Here is a 17,126-nt window from a genome sequence, read left to right on the forward strand (position 1 = left end):
GGTATGCAACAGCTGGAGGCACATTTTTTCAAAGATTGCCCCCCCCCCCCCCCATGTGAATGTACAAGGTACATTCACACAGGCGGGGGTTTACAGTGAGTTTCTCGCTGCAAGTTTGAGATGCAAATGTACCCTAAAAACACTACACCACACTACACCTACACAAAATAAAGGGTAAAACACTACATATACATATTCCCCTACACAGTCCCCCCCCCCCCCCCACACACACACACACACACACATATATAACCCTTAAGGACGCAGGGTTTTTCTGTTTTTGCATTTTCATTTTTTCCTCATTACCTTCTAAAAATCATAACGCTTTCAATTTTGCACATAAAATTCCATATGATGGCTTATTTTTTGCGCCACCAAATCTACTTTGCAGTGACAGTCATTTTACCAAAAAAATCCACAGTGAAACGGACAAAAAATTAATTGTACGACAAAATTGAAGAAAAAATTTCCCTTTTGGGGGCTTCCGTTTCTACGCAGTGCATTTTTTCTGTAAAAATAACACCTTATCTTTATTGTGTAGGTCCATACGGTTAAAATTATATCCTACTTATATAGGTTGGATATTGCCGTACTTCGAAGAAAAAAAACATAACTACATGCAGGAAAATTTATAAGTTAAAAATTCTCATCTTTTAACCCCTATAACTGAAATTTTTATCAGTACCATTTTAGTATTGATCGAACTTTTTGATCACTTTCTATTCATTTTTTCATCATATAAGTATCTATTTTTATAGTTCGGACATTTCCGCACGTGGCGATACCACAGATGTTTATTTTTATTTGCAGAGTTTTTTTTTTTTTTTTTTTATGGGAAAAGGGGGATGATTCAAACTTTTATCAGGGAAAGGGTTAAATGACCTTTGTTAACTTCTTTTTTTTTTTTACTTTTTTTTTGCAGTGTTATAGCTCCCATAGGGGGCTATGGCACTGCACACACTGATCTTTTACCCTGATCCCTGCAAAGCCATAGCTTTGCATGGATCAGCGAGATAGGGGCTCAATTGCTCAAGCCTGTAGCTCAGGCTTGGAGCAATCAAACGACGATCGGACGCGACGGAGCAACTTAAGGGGGTCTCCGCTCGCGTCCTAGCTGATCGGGACATCGTCATTTTATCATGATGTCCCGATCAGCCCGACTGAGCTTACTTTCATTTTCAAAGTTGATCGCCGCATCTAAAGGGTTAATAGCTATTAGCCCAGGGTCCCGGCTATCGTTAGCAGCCGGCACCGACCCGGTGTGATGCGGGGTCACGGCATGACCCCGTGTTAAAAACCGGGAGCGGGCGAGGGGCGTACAGGTATGCCCTTCGTCCTGAAGGAGATAAAAATGAAAAACATCTGGTACGGCAGTGTTTCCAAAGGAGCCTCCAGCTGTTGCAAAACAACAACTCCCAGTATTGCCAGACATCCATTGACTGTCCAGGCATGCTGGGAGTTTTGCAACAGCTTGAGGCACTCTGTTTGGGAAACACTGCCGAAGGGTAACTTTGGAATCGGAGGCAAGTGTAATTCTTGTATCTGGGTCCGTCCCTATGCAAATCCCTAATTTAGGCCTCAATGCGCATGGCGCTCTCTCACTTCGGAACCCTGTCATATTTCAAGGCAGCAGTTTAGGGCCACGTATGAGGTATTTCCGTACTCGGGAGAAATTGCCTAACAAATTTTGGGGGGCTTTTTCTCCTTTCACCCCTTATGAAAAGGTAAACTTGGGGTCTACTCCAGCAAGTCATTGTAAAAAAAAAAATTATTTTTACACTAACATGCTGGTATTGCCACCTACCCCATGCTGGTATTGCCCCATTCTGTTTTTCTGAGTATATAAATACCTTATGTGTGGACGTAAAGTGTTCTGCGGCACACTAAAATGCTCAGAAGAGAAGAAGCGCCATTGGGCTTGGGAGAGAGAATGTGTCTGTGTGTGGGGGGGGGGTCCACTGTTCCGGATGTCCGCCATTAACCCCTCAGATGCCGTGATCAATACAGATCACGGCATCTGCGGTACTTTGATTGGATGATCGGATCGCCCGCTGCGCTGCCGCGGGGATCCGATCATCCAGCATGACAGCCGGAGGTCCCCTCACCTGGCTCCGGCCGTCTCCCGGGGTCTTCTGCTCTGGTCTGCGATCGAGCAGACCAGAGCAGAAGATGACCGATAATACTGAGCAGTGCTGTGTCCTATACATAGCACTGTACAGTATTAGCAATCAAAGGATTGCTATAGAAAGTCCCCTATGGGGACATAAAAAGTGTAAAAAAAAAAAACTTGAAAAATGTAAAAATAAAAAGTTAAAAAAAATTGAAAAATCCCCTCCCCCAATAAAAATTGTCAGTTTTTCCCATTTTACCCCCAAAAAGCGTAATAAAAAAAAAAAAAAACATATTTGGTATCGCTGCGTGCGTAAATGTCCAAACTATCAAAATATAATGTTAATGATCCCGTATGGTGAATGGCATAAACGTAAAAAAATTTAAATTCCAAAAATGCTGCTTTTTTGTCACATTTTATTTAAAAAAAAAAAATAATAATAAAAAATTATCTAAAAGTTTTATATATGCAAATGTGGTATCTAAAAAAAGTACAGATGAAGGCGCAAAAAATGAGCCCTCATACCGCCCTATATAGAGAAAAATGAAAAAGTTATAGGTGGTCAAAATAGGGCGATTTTAGATTACTGATTTTGTACAAAAAGTTAGATTTTTTTTAAGCGGTACAAAAGTATCTAGCCATGGGTATCATTTTAATCGTATTGACCCACAGAATAAAGAACACATGTCATTTTTACCGTAAAGTGTACAGTGTGAAAACAAAACCCTCCAAAATGTTTTTTTGGGGTTCGCCATATATTTTATGGTAAAATGAGAGGTTTCATTACAAAGTACAATTGGTCACGCAAAAAACAAGCGCTTATATGGGTCTGTAGATGGAAATATAAAAGAGTTATGGATTTTAGAAGGCGAGGAGGAAAAAACGAAAACGCAAAAATAAAATTGGCCTGGTCCTTAAGGTGAAAATGGGCTTGGCCATTAAGGGGTTAAATATATATATATATATATATATATATATATATATATATATATATATAGGCACCAAGAAGGGGGGGGGTCAATATATATATATATATATATATATATATATGGGGGCATCAAGACAGGGTCATTAAATATATATGGGGGCACCAAGGGGGTCATTAACAATATATGGGGAAAAAGGGGGGGGGGCTATAAATATAGAAGGGGCACAGAGGGGTGTACATATATAAATATACAGGGGAACAGAGAGGCACTATTAATGTGTGGAGCCATACACATGAGAAGTCTGTAAAGAAGTGGGCATTGTGCTGAAGAAAGGCGCCTAAAATGTTTGTCTGGCAGGCTCTTTGGAGACGAGTCTTCATGATGGCCTCTAATCAAAGAAGACGTAGCTTGTGAGTCAGTAAATGTAACTGTAATCCCTTATAATGGCTGCAAAGCCATTGCTAGTATCTACCTCTGTATGATCAGTATGTGGCACTATTGTTGAATTTTTAGGGAAGTTTCACAGTAACTAGATTAGGGTGTATTAGAATATAGCAGTGTGCAGTGCAGTGCAGTAAAATTCTGTGCAGCACAATGTCTTACTGCACTGCACTCTGCTTTAAAGGGGTATTCCATGAAAAAACCTATTTTTATATATCAACTGGCTCCAGAAAGTTAAACAGATTTGTAAATTACTTCTATTAAAAAATCCTAATCCTTTCAATAATTATCAACTCCTGAAGTTGAGTTGTTGTTTTCTGTCTGGCAGAGACAAGCAGAGATGTCAGCAGAGAGCAGAGTAGAAGAGGTTTGCTATGGGGATTTGCTTCTAAACTGGGCGGTTCCCGAGACACGTGTCATCAGAGAGCACTTAGACAGAAAAAAACAGCTCAACTTCAGCAGCTCATAAGTACTGAATGGATTAAGATTTTTTAATAGAAGTAATTTACAAATCTGTTTCACTTTCTGGAGCCAGTTGATATATAAAAAAAAGTTTTTTCCTGGATAGCCCCTTAAAGGAAATCGGTCATCAGCATCACCCGCACTAAGCCTGTTACACAGGCTTGTAGTGCGGGTGATGCTGATTAAAACGCTTATTTAAACCTTATTAAAAACCGAGCAGTGGATGTTTAGAAATCTTTATATTTACTTACCTGTCAATCACAGGTTTGGGGCTCAGTTACGTCAGCGGGACTCGGAAGCGGATTTCGGCCGGCCATTGATGTAAAGTTTCCTGTGATCTAAAGTTTTTACAAGTGCGCATGCGCGGGTTAACGCTAGCGTAAACTCAGAAGCGGGACTCAGTCGGCCATTGATGTAAAGTTTCCTGTGATCTAAAGTTTTTACAAGTGTGCATGCGCGGGTTAACGCTAGCGTAAACCCGCGCATGCGCACTTGTAAAAACTTTAGATCACAGGAAACTTTACATCAATGGCCGGCCGAGTCCCGCTTCAGAGTCCCGCTGACGTAAACTTTTTTTTATACTTTATTGGTCCCCTTAGGGGACTTTTAGGAGGAATCATTAGATTCCTCATAAAAATCAATATAGTTCCATAGTAACATAGTTCATAAGGTTGAAAAAACACCAGAGTCCATCAAGTTCAACCTATAACCCTAATGAGTCCCTACTGAGTTGATCCAGAGGAAGGCAAAAATTCCTTCCTGACTCCAAATATGGCAGTCAGAATAAATCCCTGGATTAACGTTCTGTCCCTATAAATCTAGTATACATAACCAGCGATGTTATTATTCTCCAAAAATGCATCCAGACCCCTTTTGAACTCTATTACAGAGTTCACCAGGACCACCAACTCCGGGAGAGAATTCCATAGCCTCACTGCTCTTACAGTAAAGAACCCCTGTCTGTGCTGGTGCAGAAACCTTCTGTCCTCTAAACGTAGAGCATGCCCCATTGTTATAGGTACAGTCCTGGGTATGAATAGATCATGGGAGAGATCTCTGTTCGGTCCCCTGATAAATATACATTGTTATTAGGTTTCTCCTAAGCCTTTTTTCTAAACAAAATAACCAAAAATCTGATAATCTTTCTGGGTACTGTAGTCCTCCCATTCCCCGTATTACTCTGGTTGCCCGTCTTTGAACCCTCTCCAGCTCCCCTATATCTTTCTTGTACATTGGTGCCCAGTACTGTACATAGTATTCTATGTGTGGTTTGACTAGTGATTTGTGCAGCGGTAGAATTATTTCCTTGTCATGGGCATCTATGCCCCTATTGATGCACCCCATGATTTTATTTGCCTTGCCAGCAGCTGCCCGACACTGGTCACTACAGCTAAATTTACTGTTAAGCTAAGACTCCCAAGTCCTTTACCATGTCAGTTGTCCCAAGTGTTCTCCCATTTAATACATAATCCCAGCCCGGATTTTTCCTCCCCATGTGCATTACCTTACATTTATCAGTGTTGAACCTCATCTGCCACTTTCCAGCCCAAACCTCCAACCTATCCAGATCCATTTGTAACAGTGCACTGTCCTCTATAGTGTTTACCGCTTTACAGAGTTTAGTGTCATCTGCAAAGATTGCTACTTTGCTATTCAACCCCTCTACAAGGTCATTAATGAATATATTAAATAGGGCAAGAGCCAAGACTGACCCCTGTGGTACCCCACTAGTAACAGTCACCCAATCAGAATAGGTACCATTAATAACCACCCTCTGTTTCCTATCAATGAGCCAGTTACTTACCCACTTACACACATTCTCCCCCAGCCCCATCCTTCTCATTTTATGCACAAACCTTTTATGTGACACAGTATCAAATGCTTTGGAAAAATCCAGATATAAGACATCCAGCGATTGCCCCATGTCCAGTCTGGAGCTCACCTCCTCATAAAAGCTGATCAGGTTAGTTTGACAGGCCCGATCCCTCATAAAGCCATGCTGATATGGAGTCATACATTTATTTTTATCAAGATAATCAAAAAAAAGCATCTCTTAGGAAACCCTCAAGCAATTTACATACAACGGAGGTTAAACTAACAGGTCTATAATTCCTGGAGTCACCTTTTGACCTCTTTTTATATATTGGCACCACATTTGCCATGTGCCAGTCCTGGGGAACCGTCCCTGTTACTACAGAGTCCCTGAATATTAAAAATAGGGGTCTGTCTATTACATTACTTAATTCCTTTAGAACACAGGGGGTGAATGCCATCTGGACCTGGTGATTTGTCTATTTTGATTTTTTGTAGGCGGCACTGTACTTCTTCCTGGGTTAGACAGGTGACCTGTACTGAGTTTACTTTATCTCGCTGTATTTCACCTGGTATTTCATTTTCCTCGGTGAATACAGTGGAGAAGAATTTAATATATTTGCTTTCCCATAAAAAAATAAATACTCTGTAAATGAAAATAAACATATGTGGTATCGCCGTGTGCGTAAATGTCCAAACTATAAAAATATATTGTTAGTTAAACCGCACGGTGAATGGCGTACATGCCAAAAAAAATTCCAAAGTCCCAAATAGCGTCTTTTTGGTCACTTTTTATACCATAAAAAAATTAATAAAAAGCAATCAAAACTTCCGATCAAAACAAAAATGATACCCATAAAAACTTCAGATCACGGTGCAAAAAAATTAGCCCCTGTACCACCCCGTATGTGTTAAAATAAAAAAGTTATAGGGGCCAGAAGAGGACAATTTTAAACCTATAAATTTTCCTGCATGTAGTTATGATTTTTCTCAGAAGTAATACAAAATCAAACTGATATAAGTAGGGTATAATTTTAATCAAGATAAGGTGTAATTTTTACCAAAAAAATGTACTGCGTAGAAACGGAAGCCCCCAAAAGTTTTTTTTCCCTTTCGCCATAAATTTTTGGGTAAAATGTCATTACAAAGTAGAATTGGTGGTGCAAAAAATAAGCCCATCATATGGATTTTTAGGTGCAAAATTGAAAGGGTTATGATTTTTAAAATGTAAGGAGGAAAAAACGAAAGTGCAAAAATGGAAAAACGCTATGTCCTTAAGGGGTTAAAGAACGTTTTCTGGTTAATTTTACTCTCATTGGCAAGGAGTCTTTCTGTCTCTATTTTTGCGGCTTTTATCTGTTGTTTTTTAAATATTAAATTTTTTTCTCTATAGCTTTTTAACCCCTTAGGGACCCGGGGTTTTTCCGTTTTTGCATTTTCGTTTTTTCCTTCTTACTAGAGATGAGCGAACTTACAGTAAATTCGATTCGTCACGAACTTCTCGGCTCGGCAGTTGATGACTTTTCCTGTATAAATTAGTTCAGCTTTCAGGTGCTCCCGTGGGCTGGAAAAGGTGGATACAGTCCTAGGAGACTCTTTTTGTCATTTATTGCCCCCTTAACGTTCTTATTCATCCATATTGGTTTTCTTTTATTTCTGACCCTTTTATTCCCATAAAGTATATACATCTTACAGTGAAAAATTACGATATTTTTAAAAGTCTCCCATTTAGCGTAAGTATTCTTGTTTTTGAGGACGTTATCCCATTTTATATTGTTAAGGGCTTCTCTGAGTTGATCGAACTTTGCCTTCCTAAAGTTCATTGTTTTTGTGGCCCCTCGAGAGATTCCCTACATAGATCTACGTTGATCTGTGTGGGGTATCCTCTGGCTACCTCAGCAGTGGATACGCTCTGGGGGGTTGGGGGTGATCCACCCCACTGGACCACCAGGGAGTCCTTACAGGTCCCTTTAGACACCACTTCCAGTGCTTATCAGCTGCTGTATACTATAAAGGATGTTGTCTAGTTCTTTCCAGTCTGACAACAGTGCTCTCTGCTGTTACCTCTGTCCATGTCAGGAACTGTCCAGAGTAGGAGCAAATCCCAATAACAAACTTCTCCTGCTCTGGACAGTTCCTGACATGAACAGAAGTGTGAGCAGAGATCAGACTGAAAAGAACAACAACAAAGAACTCAAATTCTTCCTGAACATACAGCAGCTGGTAAGTACTGAAAGGATTAAGATTTAGAAAAAAAAACTCCCCCACAGCCCTCGTTGACCAGCGGTTTTTTGTTTTTAATAAAATGGTGATCATCAAAATCTCCCTTATCCGAAGTAGTCCTTCACAATTAAGTATCTAAAAAAAAAAAAGAAAAACACAAAAAATGGAATAGTGCATTTTGGTTGCTACCTATAAAGTGCTTGCAGCAGTCTTTCCCTAAGAGAGAGGTACCCGCTGTTGCAAAACCACAACCCCCAGCATAGTTGAGTTGTAGTTTTGCAAACAAAAAGGCATGCTAAAAATGCACAATGTGAACAGAGCCTTAATTGCCACCCTTGTTCAAGCTCTGTCATCTTTCTGTGTAACTCCACTTCTAGTGATAGAGCAGGAACGGAGGTGGGTAAGTGGACCTCTTATCACAGTATATAACCATCTATATAAATGGCTCAGCAGTGCTACTTAACTTTACAGTAAAAAAAGATCTAGAGATTTCTATACAAAGATCTACAGATAGCAATTTCCCCTGCTACATTAAAGGGGTATTCCAGGGAAAAACTTTTTTTTATATATCAACTGGCTCCAGAAAGTTAAACAGATTTGTAAATTACTTCTATTAAAAAATCTTAATCCTTTGCTTCTAAACTGGGCGGTTCCCGAGACACATGTCATCAGAGAGGTCTTAGACAGAAAAGAACAACAAGCTCATAAGTACTGAAAGGATTAAGATTTTTTAATAGAAGTAATTTACAAATCTGTTTATCTTTCTGGAGCCAGTTGATGTATAAAAAAAAGTTTTTTCCTGGATAACCCCTTTAAGAGTTCACCTGCCTCTGCAACATTAGCACAGCAGTGTGCAATCATCTCTGCTACAATAATGTAGCAGAGTGCAGTGGCCTTTGCTACATTAACATAGCAGAGCGCCATCACCTCTGCTACAAGTAGCAGGGCACACTCTCCTCTGCTCCATTGATGTAGTAGAGCGCAATTTCCTCTGCTACATTAATGAATAGAGGTAGTAGTAGCAGTAGAAGAATAGGAGTAGTAGTAGAATAGTAGTAGTAGAATAGGAATAGTAGTAGCAGCAGCAAAATAAGAGGAGTAGCAGCAGCAGGATACGAGTAGTGGTAGCAGTAGAATAGAAGTAGTAGGAGCAGAAAAGGAGTAAAATAAAAATAGTAGTTCTGGCGGTTGCAGGGAAGTAGCTGTAATAGAATAAGGGTAAAATTAGAGTAGTAGTAGTGCTGGCTGCAGTAGAATAAGGGTAAAATTAGAGTAGTAGTAGTGCTGGCTGCAGTAGAATAAGGGTAAAATTAGAGTAGTAGTAGTTGTCCAGGTGCAGCAGTAGAATAAGGATAAAGTGAATGTAATAGTAGTCCTGGTGGGTGCAGTGCAGTAGCAGCTGTAGAATAAGAATAACATGAGAGGAAGAGTAGTTGTCCTGATGCCGCAGCAGTAGTAAGATAAGGGTAAAATCGGAGTAGTAGTAGTCCTGGTGGGTGCAGGGCTGTCTCCTTAGTCCCTGCTGCTCACTACTCTGGTAAACTATGCCATACTCTACGTGTCCTTTTCCTCATCGTTGCCCTTTAAAGTTAGCTGCAAGGTGAGCTGGCCCAAGAGTGTGTGCACGTCCCAGCCAATTAGCATGCTGGGGGAGCCGCCGCACCGACTCTCGCAGTTTCCTTCAGTCTCGCACTAAACTTTTCCACATCGGTCAATGCATTACGCTCATTATGCCGCAGAAAGGGACATGTTCATTCTTTTGACTAATAAAATTTGGCTCAAATTCTTTGGTGTGCTCTGTGCAGCAGAAACTCATTGACATCAATGGGACTCTATTGCATTGCAGCAGTGTGCACGGGCCCGTAGGGTATGTTCATACAGAACTGAAATTGTCCAGATTTGTTGTATATTTGTTGCATATTTTACCAATTAACTTTATTAGAGAAGTCAAAATTTGCAACAAATCTGAAGGAACATACCCTCATTGCCAATTTCAATTTGTTAAAACAGCAACAAGCTGATCACAGGCAGTCTAGCTATTGGAACATCAAGCAATGAGCTGAAAGCTTCAGAGTTCATAAACAAACATTTAGTTTCATAGCAACACTGTCAAAGGTGAAAATGATGATGCCTTACATGGTTTCCTCTAAATGAAAGGATTGACTGTGCAAAGCATGGAGATTCCAGGTCCTCCAAAGTGAGAGATTCTGTTTGTACGGATTCCTCACACAAAACAATGGTACAGAGCAGTTGCCTTGAAACTGTCAGAGCCGTAGCTGCCATGAGGCGACTGAGACAGTTGCCTCAGGCGCAGCTCCAGGCTCTGTAAAGGGGCGCAGACGCACTTCCCCTTTTTATTCCCCCTAGGCTGCCCGCCAACTGTTGCAGCTCCATAGATAGAAGCGTAGTCGGCCCGCCGCCTCACCCTAGCATACAAGGTCCTGATACTAGTATCAGGACCTTGTATGCAGTGGCCTCAGAATTACGGAGCTAGCCCTGCCACTCACTGACTCCACAGGAAGTCCTAATCATGGCATTGGCGGCGCAATGATATGATTGCCACCAGGGATAGGAAGTTATAAAGTATGCCCTCCCCCCACAAATTGTCCCCTGGGTTGGGACTTACACTTACCAGCACCGGTTGCTCCCCGTTGCTCCAGCCATGGCCGCACCGACTTGAATAACAACTTGCTTCATCGCTCTGCTCCCTAAGCAGACAGAGCAGAGCAGTGGCGCGAGCCGGCAATCAAGACGAAGGGATAGGACCACGATCGCAGCGACGGGTGCTGGTTTGCTACAATAGTAAAGAAAAAGATATGGCAATACACAATATATTAAAGAAATATCACAGTATATAGTGAGATTACAGAGTCAGGAGACCCAGAATGGATAGCTTATTTATTTATAACATCACATTTGTATTCTCTGCCTGAATAAAACATTTGGCTACCCATTCTGACTCTCCCTACTTTGTCATCTCACTGTATAAATTTGACTAGCATCCGAATTTGTCACTTGCAGGGTGGACAGCGTCCTGTGCTGGCTGTCCCTTCCTACATGATTACAGAAATATGATGTACTACAAAATCATAAATGCTTGTGTCTACAAGAGTGCTAAACAAAGAGGTTATCACAAACACTTTGGCTGTATCCCAACCCTACTTTTTTGAACATTAAAGAGTACCTGTCATCAAACCATACTTTCAAAACTAACTCACATTATATTCCCTAACTACTCCTAACACACCTCCTGCCCTTTAAAAAAAAAAAATTCTGATGTTTAAAAAACTGTATCAAATCTTTACCCTTGCTCACATTGTGTGAGCTCCCAGCAGGAGAGAGTGGGCATTTCCCAGCAGGCACGATGTCACTGAAGCCTGCGAGAGCTGTGCCTTGCCATGCCCCGCACACACTTCCTGAGTTTGGTCTCCTGCCAGCCCGGGAGGAGACCAGACAGTTTGACTTGCGGCGGTTAACAGAACAGAGCAACCTAGTAGCCATTTTATCAATTACATTAAAACCATAGAAGGGTTGAGATTTTAACAGCAAGTTAATAGCAAAGTGTCTTACAGGAATAATATATTAAAAGTTTAGTTTGGTGACAGGTACTCTTTAAGGAAAGACAGACAGGCTGCTGGTAGAGGTTTTTGAACTGGAGAGGTCCTCCTTATACAAAAATAAAACACATACTTTGTATCTAAAAATACTGTAAACTGCAAACTTTCTTTAAAGAGTTCTGTTTTAACTTTTTTGTAGGTTTCTAGAAGATCTTGGTTTTTCAACAGAAGAAATTTTTGTTTTCAAAGACTAACTGATCAACTGCCGCTAAAAAATGGCAAAGGTTTGGTGCAAAGGAAGACTTGAGCTGAGACATTTCTTTTCTGTTTTCCATTTCTTTTTCTTCATGTTAATGCACAGTTTTTGTTTATAACTTAAAATGTATCTTCTATATTTTATTTCTAAGAGGCACATAAGAAAAGAATGTCTTCCATGTTTGCTGTTTTTATTGGAACAAGACATATAAATATCCTTTATAATAAACTTTTTGTACTAGTAATGCACAGGCCTATTTACAATGTTACACTGCATTAAAATGTAATTGTCTCTCTGTTTCTAGTGTCTTTTTTTTTCATATTCAATTATATTGGGATATCACAATATGTTTTTGTGGCGTGTACTACTCTTCCTGATAATCATTTAAATTAGTTAAGCTCTTCAAACCCTTAAGGATCGGGCGTTTTTCGTTTTTTTCCTCCTTACCTTTAAAAAATCATAACTCTTTAAATTTTGCACCTAAAAATCTGTATTATGGCTTATTTTTTGCGCCACCATTTCTACTTTGTATTGATATCAGTCATTTTACCCAAAAATCTATGGCAAAATGGGAAAAAAAATCATTGTGCGACAAAATTGAAAAAATACAGCCTTTTGTAAATTTTGGGGGCTTCCGTTTCTACGTAGTACATTTTTCGGTAAAAATTACACCTTATCTTTATTCTGTAGGTCCATATGGTTAAAATGATACCCTACTTATATAGGTTTGATTTTGTATTACTTCAGAAAAAAAATCATAACTACATGCAGGAAAATTTATACGTTTAAAATTGTCATCTTCTGACCCCTATAATTTTTTATTTTTCCGTGTTCAGGGCGCTAGGAGTGTTAATTTTTTGCGCCGTGATCTGAAGTTTTTGTCGATACCATTTTTGCATTGATCTGACTTTTTGATCGCTTTTTATTCATCTTTTCATGATATAAAAGTGACCAAAAATACGCTATTTTGGACTTTAGAATTTTTTTGCGCGTACGCCATTGACCGTGCGGTTTAATTAGTGGTATATTGTTTTAATTCGGACATTTCCGCACGCGGCGATACCATATATGTTTATTTACACTAATACCGGGTGATTCAAACTTTTATTAGGGGAAGGGATAATTCAAAGGGTTAATGATTTTTTTTTACACTTTTCTTTTGCAATATTATAGCCCCCATAGGGGGCTCTACATTGCATTTACTGATCTTTAACTGTGTTCAATGCATCTCCATAGGGATGCAATGATCAGTGTTTTCGGCAATTGATTGCTCAAGCCTGGATCTCAGGCTTGAAGCATTCAATCGGCGATCGGACTGCAGGAAGGAAGGTAAGAGACCTTCCTCCTGTAGTACAGCTGTTCGGGATGCCGCGATTTCACCGCGGCGATCCCGAACAGCTCCCTGAGCTAACCGGCACTTTTTACTTTCACTTTTAGCCGCGTGGCTCAGCTTTGAGCGCGCGGCTAAAGGGTTAATAGTGTGCGGCATAGTGAGCGCTATTAGCGGCGGGTTCCGACTTCACTGTGACGCCGGGCCCACCGCGATATGATGCGGGGTCACCGTGGGACCCTGCGTTATATCACGGGAGCGGGACCAAGGACGTACTCATACGTCCTTGGTCCTTAAGGAGTTAAGAGAACAGACTGTTTTGACCTTAAGGACCATGCAAATAAACTCTTATAGATTTCCATCCACAGACCCATGAGGGCTTGTTTTTTGCACGACCAATTGTTCCGTGTAATGACACTCATTTTACAACAAAATGTATGGCAAAACCAATAAAATGTGTACTTTATGGTAAAAATTATGTTTTCATTATTCTGTGGGTCAATACAATTAAAATGATATCCATGTTTACATGCTTTTAAAAATAACTCAAACTTTAGGTATATATATATATATATATATATATATATATATATATATATACACACATACACACACACACACAAGGTGGGCCATTTATATGGATACACTTTAATAAAATGGGAATGGTTGGTGATATTAACTTCCTGTTTGTGGCACATTAGTATATGTGAGGGGGGAAACTTTTCAAGATGGGTGGTGACTAAGGCGGCCATTTTGAAGTCGGACATTTTGAATCCAATTTTTTTTTTCAATAGGAAGAGGGTCATGTGACACAAACTTATTGGGAATTTCACAAGAAAAACAATGATGTGCTTGGTTTTAACGTAACTTTATTCTTTCATGAGTTATTTACAAGTTTCTGACCACTTACAAAATGTGTTCAATGTGCTGCCCATTGTGTTGGATTGTCAATGCAACCCTCTTCTCCTACTCTTCACACACTGATAGCAACACCGCAGGAGAAATGCTAGCACAGGCTTCCAGTATCCATAGTTTCAGGTGCTGCACATCTCGTATCTTCACAGCATAGACAATTGCCTTCAGATGACCCCAAAGATAAAAGTCTAAGGGGGTCATATCGGGAGACCTTGGGGGCCAGTCAACTGGCCCACGACGACCAATCCACTTTCCAGGAAACTGTTCATCTAGGAATGCTCGGACCCGACACCCATAATGTGGTGATGCACGCACCATCTTGCTGGAAAAACTCAGTTAACGTGCCAGCTTCAGTGCATAAAGAGGGAAACACATCATCATGTAGCAATTTCACATATCCAGTGGCCTTGAGGTTTCCATTGATGAAGAATGGCCCCACTATCTTTGTTCCCCATATACCACACCATACCATCAATTTTTGTGTTCCAACAGTCTTGGAGGGATCTATCCAATGTGAGTTAGTGTCAGACAAATAGCGGTGGTTTTGTTTGTTAACTTCACCATTCACATAAAAGTTTGCCACATCACTGAACAAAATCTGCGTAAACTGAGGGTCCTGTTCCAATTTTTGTTTTGCCCATTCTGCAAATTCAGTGCGCCGATCTGGGTCATCCTCGTTGAGATGCTGCAGTAGCTGGAGTTTGTAAGGGTGCCATTTGTGAGTAGCTAATATCCACTGAAGGGATGTTCGACTAATTCCACTCTCCAGTGACATGCGGCGAGTGCTACGCTGTGGGCTCTTGCTGAATGAAGCTAGGACAGCCACTGATGTTTCTTCATTAGTGACAGATTTCATGCGTCCACATTTTGGCAAATCCAACACTGAACCAGTTTCACAAAACTTAGCAAGCAGTTTGCTAACTGTAACATGGGAGATGGGTGGTCTCGTAGGGTGTCTTGCATTGAAATCTGCTGCAATGACCCGGTTACTGCGTTCACCAGACATCAACACAATTTCTATCCGCTCCTCACGTGTTAACCTTGACAACATGTCAATTGCTGTAAACAAAGAGAAAATTGTAAATAACTCATGAAAGAAAAAAAGTTACGTTAAAACCAAGCACATCATTGTTTTTCTTGTGACACATCAAACTTATTGGGAATTTCACATTACCCTCTTCCTATTGAAAAAACAAAAGTTGGATTCAAAATGGCCGCCATGGTCACCACCCATCTTGAAAAGTTTCCCCCCTCACATATACTAATGTGCCACAAACAGGAAGTTAATATCACCAACCATTCCCAATTTATTAAGGTGTATCCATATAAATGGCGACAGAAAGAGACTCATCAACGCCTAGCCTAAACCATTGGACCTAGAAAGCTGAATTATTATTATTTTTTTTTTTTTTACAGGTGTTGTTTTTAAGATGAAGACAAGGAATAAGAAAGGATTTTTCTAAATTCAACCCTTAAGGGGGTGAAAAAGTTTGTATGGAAGTCCATCATTTTTAGGCTAACAATTAGAGATAAATAAAAACGTGTTTTAACTTTTCTAAAATTCCACCCCTGAAGGGGTGAAATGGGGGTTCAAAATTTGTATGAATTAAGATTAGGTTGATTTTTCCTCAAAAAGATGTCGATCTTCAATTCCATGGAACAGCAGATGTGCTGTTTGGTAGAATTCGGGTTGTTTGCATCCCCGTACATTTTACCCAGAGCGGCCTCGTTACTACAGGATCGTAAAAAGTAGATTAACATAAAGTAGATTAACTAGCAAAAGCTAGTGTGTGTGTGTGTATATGTGTGTGTGTATATGTGTGTGTGTGTGTATATATATTATATACAAAGAAGATTGTAGCAGCACACATTGGTCAAAAAATTTAGGCTCTTAGCCCACCTTTTTGATCAAAAACGTGTCCCCCAACCACCACGGGGAGGTGGCCTCATTTAGGATGGGACCCTAACACACATTCTGAGCCTAACACTCAGATACCAACTCACCTCTGCTGGGCATATAGCCTCTGACTGGGTGACATGCTGGATCCATATACAATTTAAAACACCACCTGGGAAAAAGGGGGAGGGGTGCAAAGCTAAAGAGGGTGCCATTCCCCCTGTGTAGTAAATACAAGCAAAAAGAAAAATAGCCATCACAACAACCTAATACACGGGTGCACACTGTTGTGGCAAATACAGAGTATACAAAAAAGAAGATTGCAGCAGCACACATTGGTCAAAAAATGTAGGCTCTTAGCGCACCTTTTTGATCAAAAACGTGTCCCCCATCCACCACGGGGAGGTGGCCTCATTTAGGATGGGACCCTAACACTCAGATACCAACGCACCTCTGCTGGGCATATAGCCTCTGACTGGGTGACATGCTGGATCCGTATACAATTTAAAACACCACCTGGGAGAAAGGGGGAGGGGTGCACAGCTAAAGAGGGTGCCATTCCCCCTGTGTAGTATATACAGAAATATATATATATATATATAATGTGTATGTTTAACCCCAACCCCCTTACGACAACTGACGTAAATGTGTGTCATGATGCGGTGGAACTTAAAGGGGTTATCCAGGAAAAAACGTTCTTTTTTTTTTATATATCAACTGGCTCCAGTAAGTTAAACAGATTTGTAAATTACTTCTATTAAAAAATCTAAATCCTTTCAGTACTTATGAGCTTCTGAAGTTTAGGTTGTTCTTTTCTGTCTAAGTAATCTCTGATGACACGTGTCTCGGGAACAGCCCAGTTTAGAAGAGGTTTACTATGGGGATTTGCTTCTAAACTGGGCGGTTCCCAAGACACGTGTCATCAGAGAACAGAAAAGAACAACCTTAACTTCAGAAGCTCATAAGTACTGAAAGGATTTTTTAATAGAAGTAATTTACTAATCTGTTTAACTTTCTGGAGCCACTTGATATATATAAAAAAAGTTCTTCCTGGAATACCCCTTAAGGACCAGGGGATTTTTCGTTTTTTGCACTTTCGTTTTTTCCTCCTTACCTTAACCCTTTCAATTTTGCACCTAGAAATCCATATGATGGCTTATTTTTTGCGCCACCAATTCTTCTTTGTCATGACAT

General features: G+C 40.2%; 1 protein-coding gene across 1 annotated transcript in view; it reads left to right on the forward strand.

The window, feature by feature from the left end:
- Nucleotides 1–13,657, forward strand: part of LOC130362079 (cytochrome b5 reductase 4) — a 270,381-nt gene extending 256,724 nt beyond the window's left edge. The window contains exon 16 of the mRNA XM_056566016.1: nt 11,734–13,657. Coding sequence (XP_056421991.1) covers nt 11,734–11,788 — 55 coding nt within the window. The 3' untranslated portion in view covers nt 11,789–13,657. The remainder of the gene's footprint in view (nt 1–11,733) is intronic.
- The last annotated feature ends 3,469 nt before the right edge of the window (nt 13,658–17,126 follow it).

Source organism: Hyla sarda, chromosome 3, assembly GCF_029499605.1.
Source record: "Hyla sarda isolate aHylSar1 chromosome 3, aHylSar1.hap1, whole genome shotgun sequence".
Classification (NCBI taxonomy): domain Eukaryota; kingdom Metazoa; phylum Chordata; class Amphibia; order Anura; family Hylidae; genus Hyla; species Hyla sarda.